Source organism: Triticum urartu, chromosome 7A (genome assembly GCF_056163025.1).
Source record: "Triticum urartu cultivar PI428250 chromosome 7A, HENAU_Tu73, whole genome shotgun sequence".
Classification (NCBI taxonomy): domain Eukaryota; kingdom Viridiplantae; phylum Streptophyta; class Magnoliopsida; order Poales; family Poaceae; genus Triticum; species Triticum urartu.
In genome coordinates, this window is record NC_141879.1 from 34,020,820 (window position 1) to 34,045,411 (window position 24,592).

The 24,592-nt window shown below is 42.4% G+C and overlaps 2 protein-coding genes across 2 annotated transcripts; both read left to right on the forward strand.

The window, feature by feature from the left end:
- Positions 1–7,755: 7,755 nt before the first annotated feature.
- LOC125521564 (aspartyl protease family protein At5g10770-like) lies at positions 7,756–9,548 on the forward strand. The gene is made up of 2 exons (XM_048686629.2): positions 7,756–7,922; positions 8,030–9,548. Exons 1-2 carry the CDS (start codon positions 7,787–7,789, stop codon positions 9,313–9,315), a joined length of 1,422 nt encoding a protein of 473 aa, XP_048542586.2. The 5' UTR covers positions 7,756–7,786; the 3' UTR covers positions 9,316–9,548.
- An 11,335-nt stretch (positions 9,549–20,883) lies between these two features.
- Positions 20,884–23,110, forward strand: LOC125523936 (protein LATERAL BRANCHING OXIDOREDUCTASE 1). Its single transcript, XM_048689008.2, has 5 exons — positions 20,884–20,998; positions 21,319–21,582; positions 21,678–21,937; positions 22,037–22,367; positions 22,704–23,110. The coding sequence occupies exons 2-5, from the start codon at positions 21,349–21,351 to the stop codon at positions 22,944–22,946; spliced, it is 1,068 nt and encodes a 355-aa protein (XP_048544965.2). The 5' UTR covers positions 20,884–20,998; positions 21,319–21,348; the 3' UTR covers positions 22,947–23,110.
- The last annotated feature ends 1,482 nt before the right edge of the window (positions 23,111–24,592 follow it).

Here is a 24,592-nt window from a genome sequence, read left to right on the forward strand (position 1 = left end):
TGTCTGTGTAGTGCACACGGGCCTCGCCAGAGCCGATGGGCATGCCGCCGGCTCCGTCTGCCTGCCGACAACATTGGCGGTTATCTCCTTCTTCTACTCGGACGAGAGGTTGTCCCAAAGGGCTTTGGAGCCCGAGGAGGCCATGGCGGGCGTGGTGCGGAGAGGAGAAATGGACCTACGGATGACTACGGCTATGGACAGGGCTGGAATTTATATAGTGCAGCAGATGGCAATGCGCCACGACGATGTGGTAAATGGAGGGCGGCAGACTGGCAGGCGACTAGCGTTGAAGTAGGTTCCTCGACAATTGCATATCATTAATGCAGGCGACCGACCGCCATGGTGTTATTTGAACGTGGAGCAGTCGCGTGCACTGGTAAGCGCGGCGAGCGACGCTCTCACGGCTGGCGACAGTGAGAGGTCGCATCTGCTCTAGCCGAGCGTGGATGTGGCACTGACACTTCGGAGCGGCGCTGACCATTTAGGGCGGGAAGCAAGTGCTGGTGAGGGAGGGGAGTTTGGGTGGGCCAGGGCAGTCAGACGCAAGCGTGGCAGCGGTCTGGATGCCCGCAAAGGTCCCCTAGTTTGTCTCCGGATTACGGGATAAAGTACATCTGGACTGCCAGTCCGGACCGCATCTGGACACCGTCATCGCTCATTGGTTCTTAGCCACACGAGATAAGCCATCCCATGGCATCTACCGTGAAAATACCATGATAGGTATGATGCATTTTAGGGTTATGGTTTTGCTTGAATATGTGTGGTATGCCTAACATTGTTGTTGGTAACAAGATCTAGCGTTAGGGTTAGGGATTATACTAGGGTTAGAGTTTAGGTTTACTTCTCAAATTGTAGGATGGCACCGGTTATCTTCTTTGAGTCATCTATTAAGGCCCCGATTTCACCACAGAAGAGCAAGAACTAGGGTTTGCAAATACGTGAGCAATGCAACCGAAATAGATGATTCCAACCAACCAAAAGGAGAGGGTGAGAGAGGTACCTTGAGTGATGAAAATGCTCCAAATTTACCGGACAAATCTCAAGCAATGGAGAGAGATCTAGAAGGTGCTTGGGTGGGGGAGAGAGAGAGGAGAGGAGCTGAGCTCGGGGAAGGGAAGAAGAGCGTGGGGGGTGAATGGATGGGTGGGGGGCTGGGGGCCACACCGCCATTGGCCCCCGCGGTAGCAGAACACAACCTACCGCCATCGCCTCTGGCGTTAGGCGACTCATCCACGTCAGCATCATTGATGGACCGTTAGCCGTCTGTTGTTACCCTACTGCCGGAGGCGATGGCGGTAGACTGTGTTCTGCTGCCGCTGAGCCCAATTGTGGTAGGAAAATGGTCAGATAACGATTTTTTTTGAAAGGGGTGTCAGATCGTGCTGAAGTTTCAAAAAAGGGTCAAAACAGTGAATTCGGCCACACCCGGAGACCTTGATGGCCAAATAAAATCCTTTGGCCAGTTTCTCCTTTGTTGATTTATATTGTGTTATTAATGATCTCTATTTGGTTGTATCAATTTGTTTAATTCAACAAAATTAATTGTGGCAGCAATTTCTTGTTTTATACTCACAAGTTTCTATTAGAATTTATGGATGGTGAACTAATTATATCATGTTGATTTGATTTTCATGATTTTACTTGTATTAGTGTAGCCAAATTTTAAATAATACAAATGTACTACCTAATAAGTGTCGCTGTTTTGAACCGTTGTTGAAAAAATAGTTCAAAACTGCGACACTTATTTTGGATAGGAGGAAGTAACATTTTTAATGGCATTGACCAGCTACTGTCTCAACCATCAAAATCATTAAATATATTTGCTTTTTTGTTTCTCCGTCTCTTCTCAATTCACATGGCTATCCCTTTTCTTTCTTCATCTTCTTTGTTCGTCCATCTGCTTCATATATCAACCACGACAATAATTTTGGAACAGACGGAGTAGCTTTATATGTTTTATTTCTTTTCTTGCTCAAAACAATTCCACCATATGCTCAGCCCCATTCCACAACTAACTTTCTTCTCCATTAACAACCCGTGTGTTTCTTAAGTGCACCGGAAGACCAGCATTATAACATTCGACTAAACCACAGTATTATGTACCCGGTGTCTCTTCATTACCCCGGCAGGCCAACCAACTAGAGAATCGACCTACCAACCAGCTTTGATGTCGCAGTAAACAGAAGCAGAGTACCTGCAAACAGAGGACGTACAGGCGTGCAGAGTACCTGCAAACAGTGGCCAATGTATCTCTGCTCTCGTAAGTACCCTGCGTCCCCGGCCTGCTACCAGCTCCATCACGTCGTCTCGTCTCGTCTCGCCCTCGTCTCATAAACTTGTTTCTCGACGTACTAACAAAGCTGGTACAGTAGTAAATGGCGCCGCAAATTAAAGAATCGATTGGCAATGGTAGGTCAACATATATCCATATAAGGAAGACGCAGGCCCAGGCAGGTCACCTCGCTGCACTGCAGCTATCTAGCTAGTGCTCGTCGCGGATCGACGTGACTGCGCATGCATTGCATTGCATGCACTCCACTGCTTGCAATGCAACCAAGCTGCATTCAATCGATGTAGGACAAGTGGATCCGCGTGGCTACTCCATGACAGCCCTAGCCACCCCGTGAGAGACTCGGTGGGCATCTCGCACTGCTGCACTGCGCTCCTACACAGTTGATTTTCATTCAATATGGAAGTACGGTATGTACTTTCTGCAATTAACTCATACTGGCACTTGGCAGGCCATGAAGCCAAGGATGGATCGTCATCCATGCACGTATTATAGCCGGCAGACATACATGAGGAGAGTGTCTGGTTCCCACGGTGTCGCTCACAAATCTATAACGCACGAAGAACGTCTCTGACCATCTCTAATCTTTTGAGCCCGTCTCTAACATAAATACAGCCAATTGTTGAGTACATCTGTACAAGAGTTTACTTTGTGTTTCCTTGTCAATTACAAAGATCGATCCAGCCGGCCTGATTTGTGTTATGAACGGTTTTGGTCAATCTAAATCATCGAGTAAGATTTTAATATTCTATGTATGGATGGATAGCCTGATCCATCCAATTTCTGCTCGTGCTGCTATTTATTTTTGTCAGACAACGCATCTACCAGGCTGGTGCTCGTGTCTCCAAGGGAAGGAAGGTGGGGGCGCTTCATCAATCGACAGACGATACTACAGTGTTATCACACCTGCAGCCATAAGAGCAAGTATAGTAAGCCTGAGTCAGCAGGCTATAAGCTGTCCAGATCAGCAAAAATACTAGCTGGAGGAGAGAGAAAGTTGGAATGAGGAAGAGGCCGGCGCTTGGGCAATCGCCCGGCTGTAGCACTGCACTCGAGAGAAAAGAATGCATGCAGGGGCTGAAGGCTGACGCTTCTTTCCCTCTTCCAATCAAATGCGTTTGCATTCTTACCCATGCATGCAAACATTAATTGCTACAGCCAACTTACACGTCAGCCTTATTATATGCGATTTTTTTCACAAAGGCTATATATGACATGGCATGAGTACAGAGTCAGCTGCCGGCTCTTCTATTAACCATGCTCTAACTTGAAGCGTAGTACTGGCTGGCCCTAGCGAGAGAGCAACGTGCGTGTAGTAAATGGTCGCGGAAGGAAGGAGGACGAGCCAGTCTCGACGTGATTATACATGGATTGCATTGTAGTATTGCATGCTCAATCAGTTCTGCAGGTTCCACATGACACTTGTTGCGATCAATTCTTCATCACATTCAATCGGTGTAGGACAAGTGGATGCGCGTACGTAGCTAGATACATATAGAGCCGTGACCATGCTTTGTGAAACAACAACATCTCGGCATCCTTTCAAAAAAAAAACATCAGCATCGTCTCTTCTTTTAAATGTAAACAGCTACACAACATGATGATTGGTTCGAAGGTGAAAAAAGCAGCCCGGCCGCATTGTATAACTATGCAGTGAATTTTTAGGCAAAGCACTTGGCGAGAGGCAGGTCTGGTGCCTTTGCTTCCATTGGCAGGCAAGTGGACTGTCTCCATTGACAGGCATGCGAGCTTCCATTGCTGCATAGCTACCGAGCTGAACGGAGCACTTGATTAGCCCTAGCCCTAGCCTGTGTGTGGCAGCGGAGCTATTACTCTCTAGCCAGCTTAGCGTGTGATCGCGCAAGACTCGGCGTGCAGCTCGTGTTGCTGCACTGCACTTATACACAATTGATTCAACGACAGTAAGGTATACGTTCCTCTGTACAATTAACTCATACTGGCACTCTGCCAGGCAGGCAGGCAGGCAAGCGGGCATGCGTATAGCCAGCCGTGCGTGGCTGGACGGATCCTCATCCATTCAGCCGGCCGGCCTCCAATCAATACAGCATCGGTATATTAAGCGTCTCTAATCGTCTTTGAAGATTTTATTAGTCGACGAACAACCAATAGGATCTTAATGATTTCATGCTCTAACGCTCTAATTGACAGCTCCGTCATAAAGGTGAGTGGGCGCGACGGTGCTGGTTGCGGACGTCCGACAATGTCTCTGTAGCGACCGGAGAAGTACAACAACGGCGGCGGAGGTGGATGGTGCGGATGAAAAGCAATGGGGAGAAGAGGCGAAATGGAAGAAAATGGGACCGGGAGGGGGATTGGGTGGGCCGGGGGTGTCGGAGTCCTACGTGTCTGCTGTTCGGACTCCCGCAAGTCTTCCCCCACTTTGTCTCAATTTGGGAAGAAACGAACCCATTTTGTTTGTTTGTGTTTGTCTTTGGCTGCAGGGCCAAACAAAAACTGCCCAACACACGGACCTATTTTCATTTTTTGTCTGTTTAATGCCCATTTGGACACAGCTCAGTTTCAAATTTGGGACAGATTTAAGTCGGAGACGGACACAAAACAAATGATTCATGTGTCCTCTTCGTCCGCCTCTGTTCGGCACATGTCCCGTCAGGCTCACCTGCCATCCACGTCGCGCGCGGCAGGAGGATGTGGTGCGTCTTTACTTACATCGTCGTATGGACACGCTGCGATCGATGTGAATGCACGACACTGTATATGTACCACGTTCGGGCGGGGTGCCAGTAGCAGGCTGCGGTGCACTGCAGCAGCGGCGCGACCTGCCGAGTCTTCCGCGACCATTTACTACACGCACGTTACTCTCTAGGTAGTAGTAGTACATGTGACAACAGTGTATAGAAGTTAAGAGAGCCAAGATGGCAGAGCGCATTGAGTTGTACAGTATGTGGATTGAAGAAGCCCCTCACTTTCCTGCACTTGGAGACACAAGCACCTGCCTGGTAGATAAATATTCAGTTGAGTGCTACTATGATACGAGTTGGAATTTTTTTAACATTAGATGTGTCAAAAAAATATGAATGTTCATCACAGATGTGTCTACAAGTTCTAAAATATTCAGATCAAAATCCGAAATACAAAAGGAGAATCAAAAAAGAGAAATGCAACATGAATAGTGTTAATAAAGACAAAAGGATGAAGTGTCAAAAACGACACTAGTCATATCTGGATTTCTCTTTTTTGCTTCTCTTTGTGTATTTAGGATTTTGATCTGAATTTTTTAGAGGGTGTAGACACATATGCGACGAACATTCACAATTATTTTCGAATTTTTTCAACATATCAAAAAATAAAAAAAAATGGTATCATGATAGCACTTAAGTGATGGTATCACCTGATATTCTCCTATTCTTCCCTTGGCAGGCACGCAGCAGCCACGAATGTATGGATCCTCAATCCATTTAGCCGGCCGGCCGGCCTCCAATCAATCCAACATAGGTATATAATATTGATCGTATGTCTCTAATCTTGTTTAAAGATTCTAGAATCCAAGGGTTTCTCATGGTTCAGCACATGAGAAGAGAGCATGCTCTCCCACGGTGTCGCTCACAAATAATGCATGGAGATGGTGTTTAATCGTCTCTCTAATAATCATCTCGCGAGAAAAATCATCTCTAATAATCGGCAAAAGATAAATGAGTAGAGTTCCGGTACACTCTCTCTTGAAAAGTTAGTACGTGCACCTGACGACACTAGAGTGCAGCCGACCAGGCCACTTTGCGAGAGGCAGCTCAGGTCCCTGTGCCTCGAATGGAAGACAAGTAAATGGGCTGTCCCTCCACTGACACCAGCCAAGTGGGCTTCCACTATTATTAGACCCAGACCTAGCTACCCCTTATGCATTTGCCTAAAAAAAAAGCTACCTTATGCATGGCAACCGAGCTGGAGCAACCAGCTAGTAGGAGTAGGTGCTTGGGCGTGGTAAATAGAGAAGGCACCGGGAAAGACTCGGAAGTCAGGTCGCGGTGCGGCTGCACTGCTGCCTGGTGCGCTCTGCATCCACGTCACAGCCCGACGTCCAACTGTCTGACGTCATGGCACTGGCGTATGCTCATGGTTGCATATTTAAAGTTGAGCAAAAATATACTCTTAATTAACAGTTTTAGTACCTTTTTATCACAATGGAGAATCTTTTTTTTGCAAAGTGTCGCAATGGAGAATTAATTAACTAAAGTTTTTTTTACTTTTTAATGACAAATCTATGCAGTATATTTCGGTAAACTATGAATGCTTACTAATCGAGGAGTTATGGCCAACAAAACTTGCAAGGTGTAGGTTCAAATATTAGTACCAGGCAGTAAGCCTTGTAAATATTACTCCCTCCAATCCTAATAAGGGTTTACACTACTAGTGCTACTGCTGCTACTTCTACCTAACACATAGATACACATGATAATGTAAATAAACACAATGAGGTTTTATTTGACACGAATACAAAGTAACTCAATGGTTTTGTAATATTCAAGAATTTGCTCGAGCTCTCGCCAGTACTATTTATCTTGTCACATTTGCTAATATAGAGTCACCCAAAAAATAGGGTCATTTCAGTCAATTCCCTCATGAGGGCAAAGTGACATAGAGGTGTAGATGGGGGCGACGCGGCCGGAACTGTGTTGTCGACGAGGCCTCGCCAAGACCGAGTTGGAGAGGTTATGTTGTGGTTACCCATGACATCGTCGGTGGAAGTGTGGTAACAGGTTGATTGCTGCGGGTATAGGGCCTTGTAGTTTTGACTGCTGCTCGAGGGATGTCACGGCCAGCGACGCATCTCCAAAGAAGGTAAGGTTTGGAGAGGAAAGAAGAAGGGTTGCACTTCATTAGATGCAGACCGAACGATGGAGGAGAGTTGGTGGTAGGTAGATCACCTAGGGTTAGAGTTTGTCACTTAAGTTTACGGTTGGTCGTCCAGGGTTAGCGTCTGCCGTTGAGGGTTAGGACCTGTCTATCAAGGCTAGAGTTTTCCATTTAAGTTTAGGGTTTGTCATTTTAGTGTAGGTTCTTTTATGTAGGTTTAGAGTTTGTAATTGAGGGTTTACAGTATTACACACACACTTCAAACATACAAAGCACACAATTTGAATTCATCCAAAAGTACAATATAATGCAAAAACACACAATGAGATTTGTTCGTTGATATGAATCTTAGTTAGTGCGTACTATTAAAATACCTTGTTATGATTCGTTGCATTGAGCAATCTTCTCAATAATACTAGTGTTTTTCTTGAAGCTGGTCTATCTCAATCCGTGGACGTGACAATGTATTATGTAGGTCATTTTGCTGGCACAATCATTAACATCTCCTTCCTCAGTGTGTTAGCTAGTCGTCCACGCTCACGCGATGTGGTATGCAACACACTCTCCCCTTACATGTTGAGAGCACCAAGCTTCTATATATAGAGCCAAATCGGAACAACATTTTCAACGTAGTGTTCTGGAGCTAGCTACCAAGAAGCCATAATGTGCTCCCTCGTCGTCATCCTCCTCTTGTCCATTAGTTCCTCGGTTGCCCATGGCGCCGGAGCAGGTCGCCAGCGCTACCATGTGGTGGCGAGCAGCCACTTGGAGCCCAAATCCTTCTGCTCCGGCCTCAAGGGTTCGTAACGTACACGCATTCATGCATGCAAATCGATCAATGTCCATGCACTGGCTCCATAGGTTTCATGGCTAACCCATGCGTGTTTGTTTTTTCTTTGCATGCAGTGGCTCCATCGGCCGAGGGTACGTGGGTGCCGCTGCACCGTCCGTTCGGCCCCTGCTCGCCGTCCGCCGGCAGGGTACCGGTGCCGTCCTTGCTGGAGATGCTCCGGTGGGACCAGGTTCGCACAGAGTATGTCCGGAGGAAGGCCAGCGGCGGGGCGGAGGACGTGCTCAACCCAGCCAAGCCGCACGTGGAGATGTATCAGACGGACTTCAGTCTCCGTTCGCCCTTCGAGGTGGGCTCCGGCTCCGGCAGCTCGGCGCGGATCGACGCCGACGGCGACCCCACGGTCGCGTCCCAGCAGACCATGGCCATCGACACGACCGTGGACGTGCCGTGGATCCAGTGCGCCCCCTGCCCCATCCCCCAGTGCTACCCGCAGCGGGACCCCTTGTTCGACCCCAGCACGTCGAGCACCGCCGCGGCCGTCCGCTGCAGCTCGCCCGCCTGCCGCTCCCTCGGCCCCTACGGCAACGGCTGCTCCAACACGTCCGCCAACGCCGAGTGCCGGTACCTCATCGAGTACAGCGACGACCGCGCCACCGCCGGGACGTACATGACCGACACGCTCACCATCAGCGGCAGCACCACCGTCCGCAACTTCCGGTTCGGGTGCAGCCACGCCGTGCGCGGCAAGTTCAGCGACCTCACCGCCGGGACCATGTCCCTCGGTGGCGGCGCCCAGTCGCTCCTCGCTCAGACGGCCCGCTCCCTGGGCAATGCCTTCTCCTACTGCGTCCCGCCGGCCAGCGCCTCCGGCTTCCTCTCCATCGGCGGGCCAGTGACGACCAACTCCACGACCGTGTTCGCCACCACGCCACTTGTCAGGAGCGCCATCAACCCGAGCCTGTACCTTGTGCGGCTCCAGGGCATCGTCGTGGCGGGGCGCCGGCTCAGGATCCAGCCGGTGGTCTTCTCCGCCGGGGCGGTCATGGACTCGAGCGCCGTCATCACGCAGCTGCCCCCCACCGCATACCGCGCGCTGCGCCGGGCCTTCAGGAGCGCCATGAGGGCGTACCCGAGGAGCGGGGCCACGGGGACCCTGGACACCTGCTACGACTTCCTGGGGCTGACCAACGTGAGGGTGCCCGCCGTGTCCCTGGTGTTCGGCGGCGGCGCCGTGGTGGTGCTGGACCCGCCGGCCGTGATGCTCGGGGGATGCCTCGCCTTCACGGCCACCTCCTCGGACCTGGCTCTCGGCTTCATCGGCAACGTGCAGCAGCAGACGCACGAGGTGCTCTACGACGTCGCCGCTGGGGGTGTCGGCTTCCGCCGTGGCGGCTGTTAGTGTTCGACGGCATAATCCCGTTGCCGTACGTTTGCTTTAGTTGTCTTGCTAGTGAATTAAAGAGCCATGCATCGTGTGCTTGGCCGCTGTATCTCGTTCTCGTAGCGTAGTAGAGGTAGGGTAGCTACCAGGATGAGTTCGTGGGATGGCACGAGCTCCAGTCTTTTATGCATGTGTTGTAACCTGTAATTGAAGGAGACCCATAAATCAGAGAAAATGCTGTAAGCTTTACACAGCGCCAAACCATGTCTCTTGTGAACTCTGGTGCAGCTTGTGGTGCATGAATTTGTGAACATGTGAGCCTCTGGCTTAGACTTACCGTATTCTTACCAGGTTTATGGTATGTGAGGAACATATTTCGTTGGCCGAGACAAATTTCAGCTTGATTATGGATCGGATTTATTACGAAATCCGAAGTATTTTAGTTGTTTTTTCAGGGCAATGTATTTTAGTTGGTGTGTAACGTGAAAACGGCCTTCATAATTTGCAAGTTCTATATATATTGCCCACTACGAGTTCGAACTCTTGCTTGCCTTGATGCGTTTTCTACTTGGCCTCAGCCCAAAACGGTTTTCCTTTCCTAGGTACCCTAAAGTAAACGGTTTTTTTTGGCCGGTACGCTTGACTCGAGTGGAGTTTGCTGGGTTTTTTCCCTCTTGCATGACTCCCTTCTACTAGAGTGCTAGACTTCCTTCTACTAGAGTGCTAGTGGTATCAGGTAATTTTCTCTTTTTCCTTATTTGATTTCTTTTCTCTTTTTGTTGCTATTCCTGTTTCATAGACTTATTGTATTCATGAACATTTGTGATTTTGTTTACCTGGTTTGTGGTATGTGATAAACATAATTGGTTGGTCGGGGCATATTTCAGCAGTATTATGGAACCAATTTATTACAAAATCAGTGTATTTTAGTTAAACGTGAAAATGGCCTCCCTAATTTGCAAATGCTATGCATCACCTGCTGCAAGGTCTAACTCGCGCTTGCTTTATGCGCTCATTAGTGTGCCGGAGCGCACATCAGTTTTATTTCCTTAGTTACCCTAGTGTCACGGTTTTTTTCTAGTACTCTTGCCTTAGGTGGAATTTGCTCGGTTTTTCTCTTGCATGACTTGCTTCTACAATACCTAGTACTTTAAAGTTATTTTCTATATTTGTTTCACTTTTCAGTTTTTACCATTCCTTTTCCCTTCATTTCTTCCTTTTTTTGTTTCCTTTCCTTTTTCTTGTGGTTCTTTTTATGTTCATAGTGTCATTCAAAGATGTTCATAGGGTATTTCTAGAGATTCATCATGTACTTGAATTTTTTTAACATTCTTCGTAAAATTTATGCCTTACTTTAAAGAAGTTCATTGATTGTTTACAAAATATTCAGCGCCTATAAAATTTATTCACCATGTATACAAATTCATTCTTACGTAAGTGTTTATATGTAAATTAAATTTCAAATATATATAGTTGTTATAAATAAATTAATATTTTGTTTCAAATGCGTGAACACATTTTGAATTACATGAATATTCTTTTTTAAATGCCTGATTTTTTTCCAAAATAGATTCAACGTGTATTAGCGAAATTCTCATTACGCATTAAATCATTATTACTCATATGAATAAAAAACCATTCGTGTTTTTTATAAAGTTACATCTTGTATTAAGAAGTTCTTAGTGTGTTAAAAAATTGTTCGTGAAGCATTTACATTAGGTACCTCATGTATTAAAAAATTTCTTAGTGTGTTAAGAAAATGCTTGTACTATGTTAAAACAAATCTTCAGCGTGTATTAAAAATCCGATCATCGTGTTCTTATAAAAGAATACTCATGTCTAAAAAATTGTTCATCACATAGAATAAAATGATTGTCCTGTGATAAGAAAAAATTCTTCATGTTTTCCAATATGTTCATCGTTTATAAAAATATCATTTAATAATTTATTTTCATCAAGTTCTTAGAAATGTTCCTCATGCATTACCAAAATGTTCATCACATACAATTTTTTAAATGGTAAAAAAATATTTTAGAAATTGCATGAACTTATTTTTTAAAGTGTCATGAACATTCTACAAAAATGTTGGAAACATTTTTTAGTAGACAAAAAAATTTATTTTAAGTACATTATTGAATTTTTATATAAATACAGTAATAATTGGTTAAATACATGATAAAAATAACTAATCACATAATGAAACATTTTTATACATATGATGAATAATTGAAAACTAATTTTTTTTATATATTATATAATAACTCTTCTAACACGATCCATATTTTTTTATTACATTTAAAATGGAAATATAAAGAAGAAGAAGAAGAAGAAGAAGAAGAAGAAGAAGAAGAAGAAGAAGAAGAAGAAGAAGAAGAAGAAGAAGAAGAAGAAGAAGAAGAAGAAGAAGAAGAAGAAGAAGTTGAGGTCAAGGAAATAAAAATAGATAGCCTATGGTATTATAGGCTGGTCCATTTTGTGGCGCTCGAGGCAACACAACGTTCAGTCTTGCAATTGGCGAGATATAGGAGGTCCCATCATCCAAGCATAGACTAGACTTAATTCATATTGCTGCATGCTATGTATTGCATGTTGCAATCAATAATGTGTCATGGAGAATAGCTCGCTTCATGAATTCCAATGTTGTCAGACCCATTAACGTATGTGCTTTTTATTTTAATATGATCATTCATTTTTTCCTTCTTATAAGGAAAACGTAAATATTTTTGACAACACTATCATGTGATTACAAAATGATTAATATTAAAAAAATTGGTTCTATAATATAGTGTTAAGAATTATTTGAACAACTTTGATTCTCTATGTTTAAAAATGTTCGCCATGTATTCAAATAATGCTCAGCTTTTATTGAAAACCACTTGCCTATTATTTAACCATTGTTCAAAAAATATTTAGAAAATCTTAATTGTTTATTTTGATAAAGTTTAACTTGTATTTTTTATTTGGGTCGTTAATTTTTTTAAAGTTGTATATGGAAAATGTTCAATAAAGTTCAGCTTTGATTTTTAAAATGGTCATGGAGTGTTTTTGAAATATTAATCTTTTTGTAAAATATAGTTCAACTTGTATTAAAAAGTCTTCATCTTGTACGTAAAAATTATGTAACACACATTTTGAAATAGTGTGTATTGAAATAATGTCTAGCTTGTATGTAAAAAATATCCATCTTGTATACGGGACTGTGGGAGTATAAAATATCATATATATTTTTCTAAAAAATTGAAAGATGAAGAAGTAGAAGTAAAAAAATAGAAAGAAAATCATAGAAGAAAAAGATTTCCAGAAAAACACCATCTGAAGCACAGGAATGGAAACCCCACGTCAGGCTAGGACGAAAAACATCCAGAACGAATAGGCTCCACTGGAAATGAAATTACCACAGAAATAACCTTCTAGCGCCACACGCTAATGGTCCTAGGCCCATGCTGGAAATCATGCTGGCTGTCACTCGCTACGTATCGCAGTAAGCAATAGCAATTGTGCCTTCATGTTACACCCCATCCACCTTGAGAGGGAGTCACCAAGGGCCAAATTAAGTAGGTCATGCACTTGCATAGTCCATTAACATATGTGTTTTTATAAAATATATATTATAATTGTTAAAAAGAAAAGATACTTTCCCAAATCAGTTTAACAAGAACATGCATGTAAAACCACTTTTAAGAGTTATGAAAATATATTAATATGGTTAGTAAATTTGTTTTTGTAGAGTAATTAAATGTTTATTTTTTCCATGCAAAAAATGAAATTTTTATTTTACTAGCGGAAAATATCCCATAGGATCACAAAATACTTAGTGCCATACATATGTTTCCTATTAATATGCAAATGTGCATGTGTTTCCAACAAGTGTTAGTGTCTATCAAGGAAACAGTTCGTATAATTCCATAGAGATGTTAATGATTTGAAATAAATGTCATGTGCCACAGAAAAATATTAATTTCACTAAAAAATTAAATATAAAATAAACAATGAAAACGTAAATAAAAGGAACAATTAATAATAAAGAAATAGAATAAGGAGAAGAAAAGAGAAGAGGGGACAGAGGAAAATAACTTTAAAGAAACCAAAAACAAAAACAAGAATAGAAGAAAGAATGAATAAAACACAAATTGGCTCGTGAAATAGGAAAATGCTATCCAGGCCAAGTGTTGGTCAGGTTTATAAACTCCCGGTCATGCTCTCCCGAGTTTGTTGCACTGTGCAGGCACGCCATGCCGGGTCCTCGGTCATACATGACTAAGACCCTCATTGCCTCTCAACAACTACTGGCCTTCAGGGATGCTGAGAGCAATGGACAGTGTAGGAAACGGTTGATGTTGCAATCTGTTGTGGTACCCTTGTATGCTTTTTTTTTGCAGAAAATCCGAAGACCATAAATTAAATCAAAATAGCCTTTACAAATTTTTTTGTGCAATAATAAGAAATCATCGGCATGTCCAGGAAGAAATAAATGGCAACTTCCTTCTGCATCCGGCAACGGTGCGCCGTGAGCATAGCTCGTTGCCGCCTCTGGGCCTTCGTCTTACCGGAGCGACCTTGGATATCTAGGAGTTTTTAGGAGCAACATCTAGAAACTTCTGGATGTAACTGAAGAAAACGACGACAACAATATGTGAAGACCGTTGTTTTGGAGAAGCTATCACCCAGGAGGGCCAGGCGATAATCTAAACTCTGGCAAAATGGAGGAGGGATACAAAAACATCCAAAGTTCCCTAAAGGAGGCATATCTGGCTCATCTTCATCATATGAAGGCGTAGTTGGGAAACAAAAACACGCCCAGCGCCGTCCTCCTCAGGACACTGCCACTAGTAGAAAAAGGGTCAAACATGAAGCACATTAGTGCCGGTTTGATTTTGGCCCGGTACTAATGGTACCATTAGTGCCGGTTCGAACGGATTTGCATTAATGCCGGTTCGTGTTGAACCTTTAGTACCGGTTCGTGCCACGAACCAATACTAAAGGGGTGGTGACAGGCTGGCGTCAGGCCGGGGCCCCACGATCACCTTTAGTACCGGTTCGTGGCACGAACCGGCACTAAAGGGTTCGTGGCACGAACCGGTTCTAAAGGTCTAACCTTTAGTACCGGTTCGTGCCATGAACCGGTACTAAAGGGGTCTGACCTATAGTACCGGTTTGTGACACAAACCGGCACTATAGGGTAATTTTCAAACTCTACCCCCCAACCCCCCCCCCCCCCCCCGTGTGTTGCCATTTCAGTTCTGAAAAAATCAAAAGAAAATGATAAAAACTTCAAAAAATAAAATCCTTCGAGAGATAGTTATATTACTACATCTACTAGTTAGGAAAATTTGAAAACTACAATTTGGACATGTTTTGCAAAAAGTGTAGGGAAAATGTAAAATGGCTATAACTTTTTAAAAGAATTCAGCACGAAAATCCGCACCCGATGGAAACGGCCTACGGCCTGTTTGGAATTTTTTAGAATCCTCAAATTCCAAAAGGAAAAAAAGATATGGTTAAATTTCAGTTTTTTTAAAAAAAATTGGTTAAATCTGGTCAAACTACTTATTCAAGAAGTATTAATGTTACTACATAATTATTCAAGAATATTAGTGTTACTAAATAATTATTTCAATTTTTTTGAATTTTGGTCAAATCTGGTCAAACTATGGTCAAACTGTGGTCAAACTATGGTCAAACTTATTCAAGAAATATTAGCGTTACTAAATAATTACTGTTTTTTAGAATAATAGTTTCAAACTCAAACGGTGAAATATGTGACTTCATGCTCAAGCTAAACTCCTGAGGGTTAATAGGATTGACATCTTACTATTGTCAGGAAAATAACAAGTGTAGACTCGGAAACGAAGGAGAATAGAACCCGAAAGTTAAGTGTGCTCGGGCTAGAGTAGTGAGAGGGATGGGTGACCGGTCGGGAAGTTAGATGATTTGGAATGAGTGATCCATACTTGAGCAGTTAAGAGAGGTGATTAGAGACTAAATCATCAAATAATTCAGAAAAATTAAAAATTGAAAAAAATCAAAAAAAATTCCAAAAATTTCAAAAAAAAAATCGAAAAAAAACATTTAGTACCGGTTGGTAACACCAACCGGTACTAAAGGTCCCCCATACCAGGGCGCGAGCTCACGCCACGTGGTGGCACTTTAGCGCCGGTTCGTGCCGAACCGGTACTAAGGGGGGGGGGGGGCTTTAGTGCCCACCCTTTAGTGCCAGTTATGGAACCGGCACTAAAGGCCCTTACGAACCGGCGCTAAAACTCCGTTTTCTACTAGTGTGCAGTCGTGTGCAAATGCTAATCATACTATACTGATTTGGAATGAGTGATCCATACTTGAGCAGTTAAGAGAGGTGATTAGAGACTAAATCATCAAATAATTCAGAAAAAAATAAAAATTGAAAAAAATCAATTTTTTTTTAAAAATTTCAAAAAAAAATTCGAAAAAAAAAACATTTAGTACCGGTTGGTAACACCAACCGGTACTAAAGGTCCCCCATACCAGGGCGCGAGCTCACGCCACGTGGTGGCACTTTAGCGCCGGTTCGTGCCGAACCGGTACTAAGGGGGGGGGGGCTTTAGTGCCCACCCTTTAGTGCCGGTTATGGAACCGGCACTGAAGGCCCTTACGAACCGGCGCTAAAACTCCGTTTTCTACTAGTGTGCAGTCGTGTGCAAATGCTAATCATACTATACCTAATGCATGGCGATTGACACTGTCCTCTTACTCCTCCACACCCCTCCATGGAAGCACATCGACATGTGGAAAGCAAAGAAAATATATTCCCAACGCCGCTGCTTGTCCCAACTTCACCAACAACGAACCGGGCACACAAATCCGGAAAAATAGATTGTGCCAAGTTTAATTGTAATCAGTTGGAAGAATAAAGAAGAATTACTGCATTTAATAACTGTTTTTTTCTTTCTCTTTTTGCTTCGAGTCATTGCTATTTGACTCAGACATTTTCTTAAAAGGTCCTAGGCGGCTCGAGAGCTGAAGAAGCCGTCACCTCCTGGTCACCATTAGCTAGCAAGACCTAAAAACGATCTGTTACTAAGCCGTGTATGAACGTGAACTCTCATTTGCATGCATGGAGATCGGCCGGGCACGCAGGTTGTGGTTTATACGAACGATGTTAGGGCGTTCTAATAAATTAAAAAAATTCCAATTAATATTACAAGATACATCACGAAATATAATCTTATATGTATTTTTCCCTAGTAATGTAGAGGTTGATTTTTGTATAATCAATTTGGTCACGTTTTATCAGATTTGACGTGAGACAGAATCTATATACACTGGTCAGTATATTGACGCGAAATAGAAAGCATAGTACTATTGTATAGTAATGATCAGGTGCGAAAACGATAAAGGCACCAAAAACAGCACGTTCGGAAGCTACCGTCGAACAGCGTAGTTAGTTGATGAGCAGAAGATGATAGGGACATTATAGTTGAAAAATCTAAGCTCTGATTTGACACGCAACTCTTCCAGCAGTCGGCGGCTCTTGTAAGCTCTAATTTGACACGTAACTCTTCCGCTAGTTACCTTGAACGCGACTATATATGAGACGACGGCCTGGCTGCTTACCCCGCACGAGGAATGTGTTTCTCGTTCAGAATCAATTAATCATACATGCAATGCAAACTAAATGGTAGAGTTCAGGATTAACAGGAAACTACAATGTCAACACCACTATAGAGGTCATACTGTTGACAGATACAATATTGCACATAATTATTCAAGAGATTTAGTCTGTTAAGGAAAGCGTACGACCAGTTAATTTTAGTTAGTTTGGCTAGAAGAATACCCATTCCCTCTGTTCTAAGTAAGCAAAAAGTCTCACCTCCCACTCTTCTCATTGGGAATTGTGCACGAACACGTTGGTGTGATACCTTCTAACAGGCTTAGGATTTGTGAACGAGCCATGTAATCTTTTTATCGGACGGTTGTTCTTGGAACCTTTTTTCCTGTGAAACTTTTACTCCCTGGAGGGAGTACAACATTTGCTACATTATTTTTCTAAAGATGGTTGTTTGCACTGACTAATGGAGAGGACTGACCTCCTTTAAGAAAAGAAAACGTACGTCGGCACAATATCTTTGTGTCGTGTCACATTGGATTTGTGCTTTCAACAAGAGGAGCGAAATTACGCCTTGTTTGTGAGGAACTTGTGATAAACAGGGATATTAGGAACAAGACTCAACAACTAACCATTAGAACACCGTATTGCTTTTTGAAGTGATGTACATTATCTGATGGTTTTTACTGTGATGAATAAAAAAAGTGGTGCCCTTCCCTAATTAACGGCAAGTCCAGTACATGTATGTGTTTCATACCTGATTTGGCTCTAAACAACTTCATCCTGGCACTGAGCGTAGCTCTGAGGTCATGTTTCTTATGCCAGTCCATCCGAGTTCAAGTTATAGACTTGGCACATGTGCTTAGCTTTTTCAAATTTATGCCAGGCATTCTAGCGATGTTAATTCCATGCGAGACAATGTTTCCATCGACTACGAGGCACCTGTGATGAATATGTCAATCTCAACATCTACACTCATTCTCGTGGATGTGCTCGTAGGGCTATGATGTTCGTTCAGGTGTTCATAGAAAGGGTGTACGCGGTTGTTTCTGAGCGGTTGTGTTGGTACTAGAAAATTAAGGACCAGCGACGACCTCATGTCTCTAAAGCAAGTTTTGGGATCAAGGGTACATACAAATGTGCCTTTAACAACAAGCTAACCTGGCTGACTACCTATTATAAATTACAAAAGTCTTTATCTTAGCACTAGGACAATAAAATGTGCATGACATTTAATTAACCAATAAGGCATGGCATATTACTAACAATTGTATACAGAGAACTCCTATTGACAACACAAATCCTATATACCTAATTAAGAGAGCGATTCCAACTACCTACTTATTTATCTCAATATGCACGCATGCCACATCATCATACAATTATGAATGGGATAAGACCACTTCAACATGCAACCATGCATGGAAGGAAATCCACCACTGCATGCAACCATGCATGGAAAACATTTATCATCCTATAATTCTACTTATATTCAATAAATATTTTAGAACTATACATAATCAACTATAATAAGTCATATGTATTATGAATTTTGGTGCATGCATTATTAATCTAAATATTTATATTCCACACAATCAAATCATATTGAAATATATTACAATTGATTTCGGTAGTGACACACAAGGTATCATCGACTAGTATACATATGGTGGGGTCTCTTTTTGGTGGTCAACGATTGTTGACAACACAAATCCTATATGTGACCCCATTTAAATGTAGATGCAAGAAATCTACATCATTAAACGCGTGCAACCAATCCACTTTTCACTTTCTACCATCCATGACATGCAACCCCTCCACGTCATCAAGCGCACATGCAATCGTTCCACTTTCCACTTTCAATTTTTAGAACATGCAAGATATACATATCATTAACCACATGCAAGCCCTCCACATAATTGTTTTTCCAATAATAAATTACTAAACTTGAATCTCACAAGAGAAAGATGACACGCATCAACTGTCGATTTACCTATAGGTTTTCTACCGCCGCATGGTAAGAATATGGTGTGGTATTATTATCATATGTTCTGAATTTATTTATCATAATTTCATTGCTATAAAACATCGAGCGCGCATGAAATCATTTCACTTTTTATTTTCCAATTTCCACAATACATGCAAGCGATACACATCATTAAGCACATGCAAGCCCTCCACATAATTATTTTTATTTTATTTTTCAGCAACAAATAATTGAACTTGAATGTCACAAGGCAATATAGCATATGCATGCGCCCTCCATTTACGTATAGGTTTTCCACCGTCGTATATGGTGCAGTTATATTATCATACATTCTAGTTTTATTTGTGATAATTTCAATGCTATATATTTCCATAGCAATGCTCCGGTTGTTATCTAGTAGTATATAGATAGCGAGATCTCTTCTTGGTGGTCGGCGGCTAGTTGTTGACAAATAGTACATACATAGTATACGGCTAGCGAAATCTCATCTTTGGGGTCAACCATGTGCAACGTCAAAGTGTCGAACTGACTAGGAAAGTCATCCAAGGCAGCAGTACACACATAGTTTTGGGATCTACCTCTCCATTATCCTCTCAACCATCCATGGCCCCAACAAAAATAAGAGGGTGTATATTGTCGGCCCTAAGTTGCAACGATCGAAACATATGTGACATAATATGAGTAGCATGTCCATTGCCAACCAGTACTCCCTCCTCTCCGCTGTGCGGAAGACTTTGATGTTGACTAGCGTGTCGACAGATTTAGAGCTTAGCAGTGGTCAGGGAGATTAGGGATGGATGTCATACATGGTGGAAAATAAAAATGGCGGTGCGGAAGGGTCGATACAGAGATAGACGGTCATCGTAGGTGAGAAGGTGGCCGTGAGGCATATTGGTTTTTTAATTTTTAAAATTTAAACGAAGTCAAAATTTGGCATGGTTTCATTATATGATCTCTAGAGGATGTAGTCAAAATTTGAGAAAGTTTAGAAAAGGTTATGGCATACACTACTTAGAAACCAGACCATCTTCAAGGAAGAATCTTGGTTTTGAGATGGAACGAGTCAGGTTTGAACGCGAAGGGACTACTGCTTTCGTCGATTAACCTTAATTTTTTATGCACTTAAAATGTACCATTACATGTTCCATGTCATAGTTTGGTATTTTTCAAATTTAAAAAACCAGTAAGATCCATGTTTGGGGGTCGAGTCTCTTCACACCATGATGTTTGGAGTTACACTTTCTTTTCTTGTATAAGGCCTGAGCATAGGCTCAAGAACACCAATATAATTTTTCAAGCCAATTTGCCCAACTTCTTCATCCACTTGGAGTCCACATTTTAATTACGTGAGTTAAATGCCTAGAAATGCACTAAATGTCTTAAATATAACATTTTTTTAGTAAAACATCCCTAGTTTCTCCCACATTGAACATGTTACATTGTGTTACTAATACCAATTTTTGGCATTTGTTTTGAACCATTTTCTCATTTTAAGTCATGAATTGCATTTCTAGCTATTTACCAAATAATATCCAATTTCGAACTACATGTTTACAAAAACTGAACTGTAAATTCAAATAAAATCCATATTTAGTTACTTATATATATTTCTATCTCCCTCCAAAAAAAGAACTTATAACTAAAAAGTTTTCTATTGAAAATCCAAATGCATACATGCATTTTATTTCTTTTTAATTGTTTGCCGAGTGTCTTATAAAAAACACTCTAGCCTACTGCCGATAGTTTTTGTTTGATGAGTATAACACTCAACAATGCACCTGTTTGCCTAGTTTCATTTTCTACGAGTATTTTGTCTGGGACACTCGTTTGCCGAGTGTTCAAGCAAACGATGCGACACTTGGCAAACAAGGTTTTTCCAGTAGTGATTGGCCCCAAACCTGCTACCCTGCATGTTGTTGTTTTCACCATTGGTCTCTTTTTCTCCATAGTGCGTTCCCTGATTTTGTTAAATGCTTAACATGTGTTGACTAGTATTGCTCCAATAGTCTATATAAGCGAAGTTGTGTCTTGTGGCATTTCCACGCTGAGGCTGCATACTAGTTGTAGAGCAGCAAGTTGTGACCGCAGCAGTTGATCGAAGCTCCATCTCTGGTATCTCCAATTGATCAAAGGTAACTTTGTTTCACAGTTCATCATCCATGATCTCCAATATTTTCTCAGTTGTTCCATGCATCAGTTGTAGATGAGAAAATCCATGAACTTTAATGTTGCCTCGCAAACTGTGTGCAAATCATACCTAGATCCTAGGTCCTAGGCTAAGCACCTGATTTCTAACCGGCTCCGCTTGCAACCTAGTACGTGATTGTGGCCTTATTAGTTAACAAAGACATAGCTTTTTGTTTATATAGCACAAAAGGTTTTCATCTCATTTTATATCGGCAAAGAAGGGACCCAGGGTTATTGAGTCTTTTATAAATGTACAACATTCCAGATTCTTCTGTTTGCTAGTGCAAGTGCTACTATGGGAAGCACAGGGGCAGCTAGAACCATGCCAGTGCAGGAGCTTGCTGGAGCCCTTGGCACACCCGACGTGCCAGCACCGTACGTCGTGCGCACGCACAAGGACCAACAACTCTCCTCGGCGGTTGTAGCGCCGGTCCCTGTCATCGACCACGGCCGCCTTCTACAGAAGGACGACAGCGCCGACGAAGCTGCCAAGCTCTGGTCAGCGATCGAGTCCTGGGGCCTCTTCATGGTAAGTAATATTCCAATGAGTCGGTAGTGCACCACCATTTCGGAACAAGATCAAAGCATGCATGTCTACCTCGCTTCACATGTATGTTCCTCCAGGTCAGTAACCACGGCGTAGACGCCGCGGTGATAGAGAGCATGAGAGCCGCGTCGAGGGAGTTTTTCCGGCAGCCGCTCGAAGAGAAGCAAAGATACAGTAACCTGATCTGCGGCGAGCAGTTCCAGTCAGAGGGGTACGGGAACGACCGGGTGAGCTCGCCGGACCAGACCCGGGACTGGACCGACCGCCTCTACCTCAAGGTGGAGCCCGAAGACGAGCGGCGCATTGCCCTCTGGCCAGAGCATCCTGAAAACTTCAGGTGACCGATCTCATAGAGTGATGTCGACTTACACAAATTTTCCTATTGGAAGGAAGGTTTGTTGAAGGATCATTAAAACATGTATTGTTTTGTTTGCAGGGATGCTCTGCACGAGTTCACCAAGAAATGTGGGAAATTGAAGGACGAATTGCTCCGGGCAATGGGGAAGCTGTTGGAGCTTGACGATGACGACTACTTCGTGGACCAGCTTGGGGAGAAGGCTCTTACTAACGCTAGATGCAGCTACTACCCAGAGTGTCCAAGGCCAGAGCTCGTGTTCGGCCTCAAGCCCCACTCCGATGGAACCGTTGTTACTGTCCTAATGGTCGACGACAGCGTCGGTGGCCTGCAAGTTCTCAGAGATGGAGTTTGGTGGGATGTACCTGTGGTACCTCAGACACTGTTGATCCTTATAGGAGATCAAATAGAGGTACGCTTATAGAAATATAATTTCTAGCTTGAAATAGTTATTGTTAGTAATATTTATTTATTTGAACCTTATGGATGTACATAGTTTTCCATTTCTCAGTGGTGAAAATTGTGATGTTCAATACGTTTAATGATGATACATATTTACGCCATGTATAAATTACATCTTAGCCTGATCGTAGCATATCAAATATTCAAGTCTATTCTACCGTGTCCAAAATATAACAGTCAAAAGTTACATGTCCGGGATCTCAAAATACCAAATCGTCAACATTGTGTGCTTTTGCCAGAAGATTCTAAGCTCTTGGACTGATGTAGTTACAAATTTGTGACACAGATAATGAGCAATGGGATATTTAAGAGCCCTGTGCATAGGGTAATCACAAATGCAAAGAAAGAGAGGCTATCAGTGGCTCTAGACTACTCTGTTGATCCTGAGAGAGAAATCGAGCCATCGCCTCAACTGGTCAATGAGAAGAGACCTGCGTTGTACAGAAAAGTGAAGGTCAAGGACTACATTGCCACTTATTACAATCATTTTTTTCAAGGGGAAATGGTGATCGATACGATTAAGATATAACTAAGTATGGCATGATGGGTTTCTTGAAAAAGAATGTGGCCAAAACAAATGATTGTATCATGTATCTTTATATGTCAAGTGTATTTACTCTCTTTGTTCAACAACACATGTTGTGTCAGCTTTGTGTATGGTCTACATGCTAATAAACTATGAATGTTGTGATATTGTTCATGGATTTATATAAAATTATGGGATGATAGTATTTTTAATACCCCAATTTTCACTCTGTTTTTTATTGGTTTTATTTGTTGTTCTTAATTTTGGTGGTATTTTAGTTTGGATTTCTTTTGGGTTCAACAAAATTTGGTAACCGGGTGTCGTTAAGGCTACACACATCCTGTCTCCAACCCATGACACCGCACATGGCCCAAAATCAAGATCATATCCGTCCAGGAAATTAAGTATTTTCCTATTAAAGGGCATTTTTTTAGAGACACCGATTACAACATTGTTGCACACATGCACACACTAACACCACCACACAAGGCACTTACACAACTTTTACTGAAGACCGGGTCGAAGTAGCGGAGCTTGAAGATTGATGAAGTAACCACTGACGACTCGCTATTGACGGGAGGTACATAATCAATCGAAGCTGAAGCAGGGACAAGAAGGAGAAGTGTATCTGCTGCCGGCAGGTCACTTCCATGGATCATGAACTGGGTCTCCGCTCCGCTCTTGACTTCCCAACAGCCATCGTCTCCACTCTCTTTTCTCTCCCCATCCAACAACCCCCTCTCGATCCTTCCCCTTCCCGCCTCACGCCAACGTCATGATCATGTTTTCTTACTTAATTCATCGACTTATCACTGGCCTGCTGGGCTTACTTTGGTAGTGCTTTGAGCTTTACGCCTAGAGTCCATATTTTGTCTACTTGATCAATATTTGGATTTGGGCCGAAGATTTTTTGGGGGGACAAGGCGATTGTGCCCTTCCTGTCTAGTGAGACCCCCTCTGTGATCCCAAGAGCTATGTTTCGCATTAAGCGAGATGGTAGCAGCTCTTGTTGAAAGATTTTCTCGTCTCCTGTTGCAACAGGGCCGGCCCATTTTTCTATTCGATCGCTGCCAGGCGAAGTTCGCTTGCGAGCGGTCGATCGTTTCGCTTGTTCAACTCTATTTTACTATTCTCCTTTGCTTTTTTGTTTCTTCTCCGGTTTTCTCCGCATTTTAGTTTTTTTCCTTTGTTTTTCTAGTTTTCTCCGTTTCTTTTCTTTTTTTGGTTTCTTTTGTTTCTTTACTTTTTTCTTCTCCTGTTTTTTGTTTTCTTTTCATTCCTTTTACATCTGTTTCTTCGGTTTTATTTTTATTTTTATTTTTACTTTGATTTATTTTGTTTCTTTTTTGTTTTCTGTATTTCTTTTCGTTTTCATTCTACATTTCTGGTATATGTCAACAACATTTTTATAATGCATGTTTAATATTTTTCTAGTATAAACCATTTTTTCTACACATTTTAATCATTTTCAAATACTTGATTAACATTTTTTCAAATACAAGATTTACATTTTCTGAATACACAGTGAACATTTTTCTATATGTTCTAAAGATTTTTTAAATGTTTGATTAATTGTCTCCAAATAAAGCAATTTAAAATTTTGAATTCATGGTGAACATTTTGTCTGTACACATTTAACATTTTCCAAA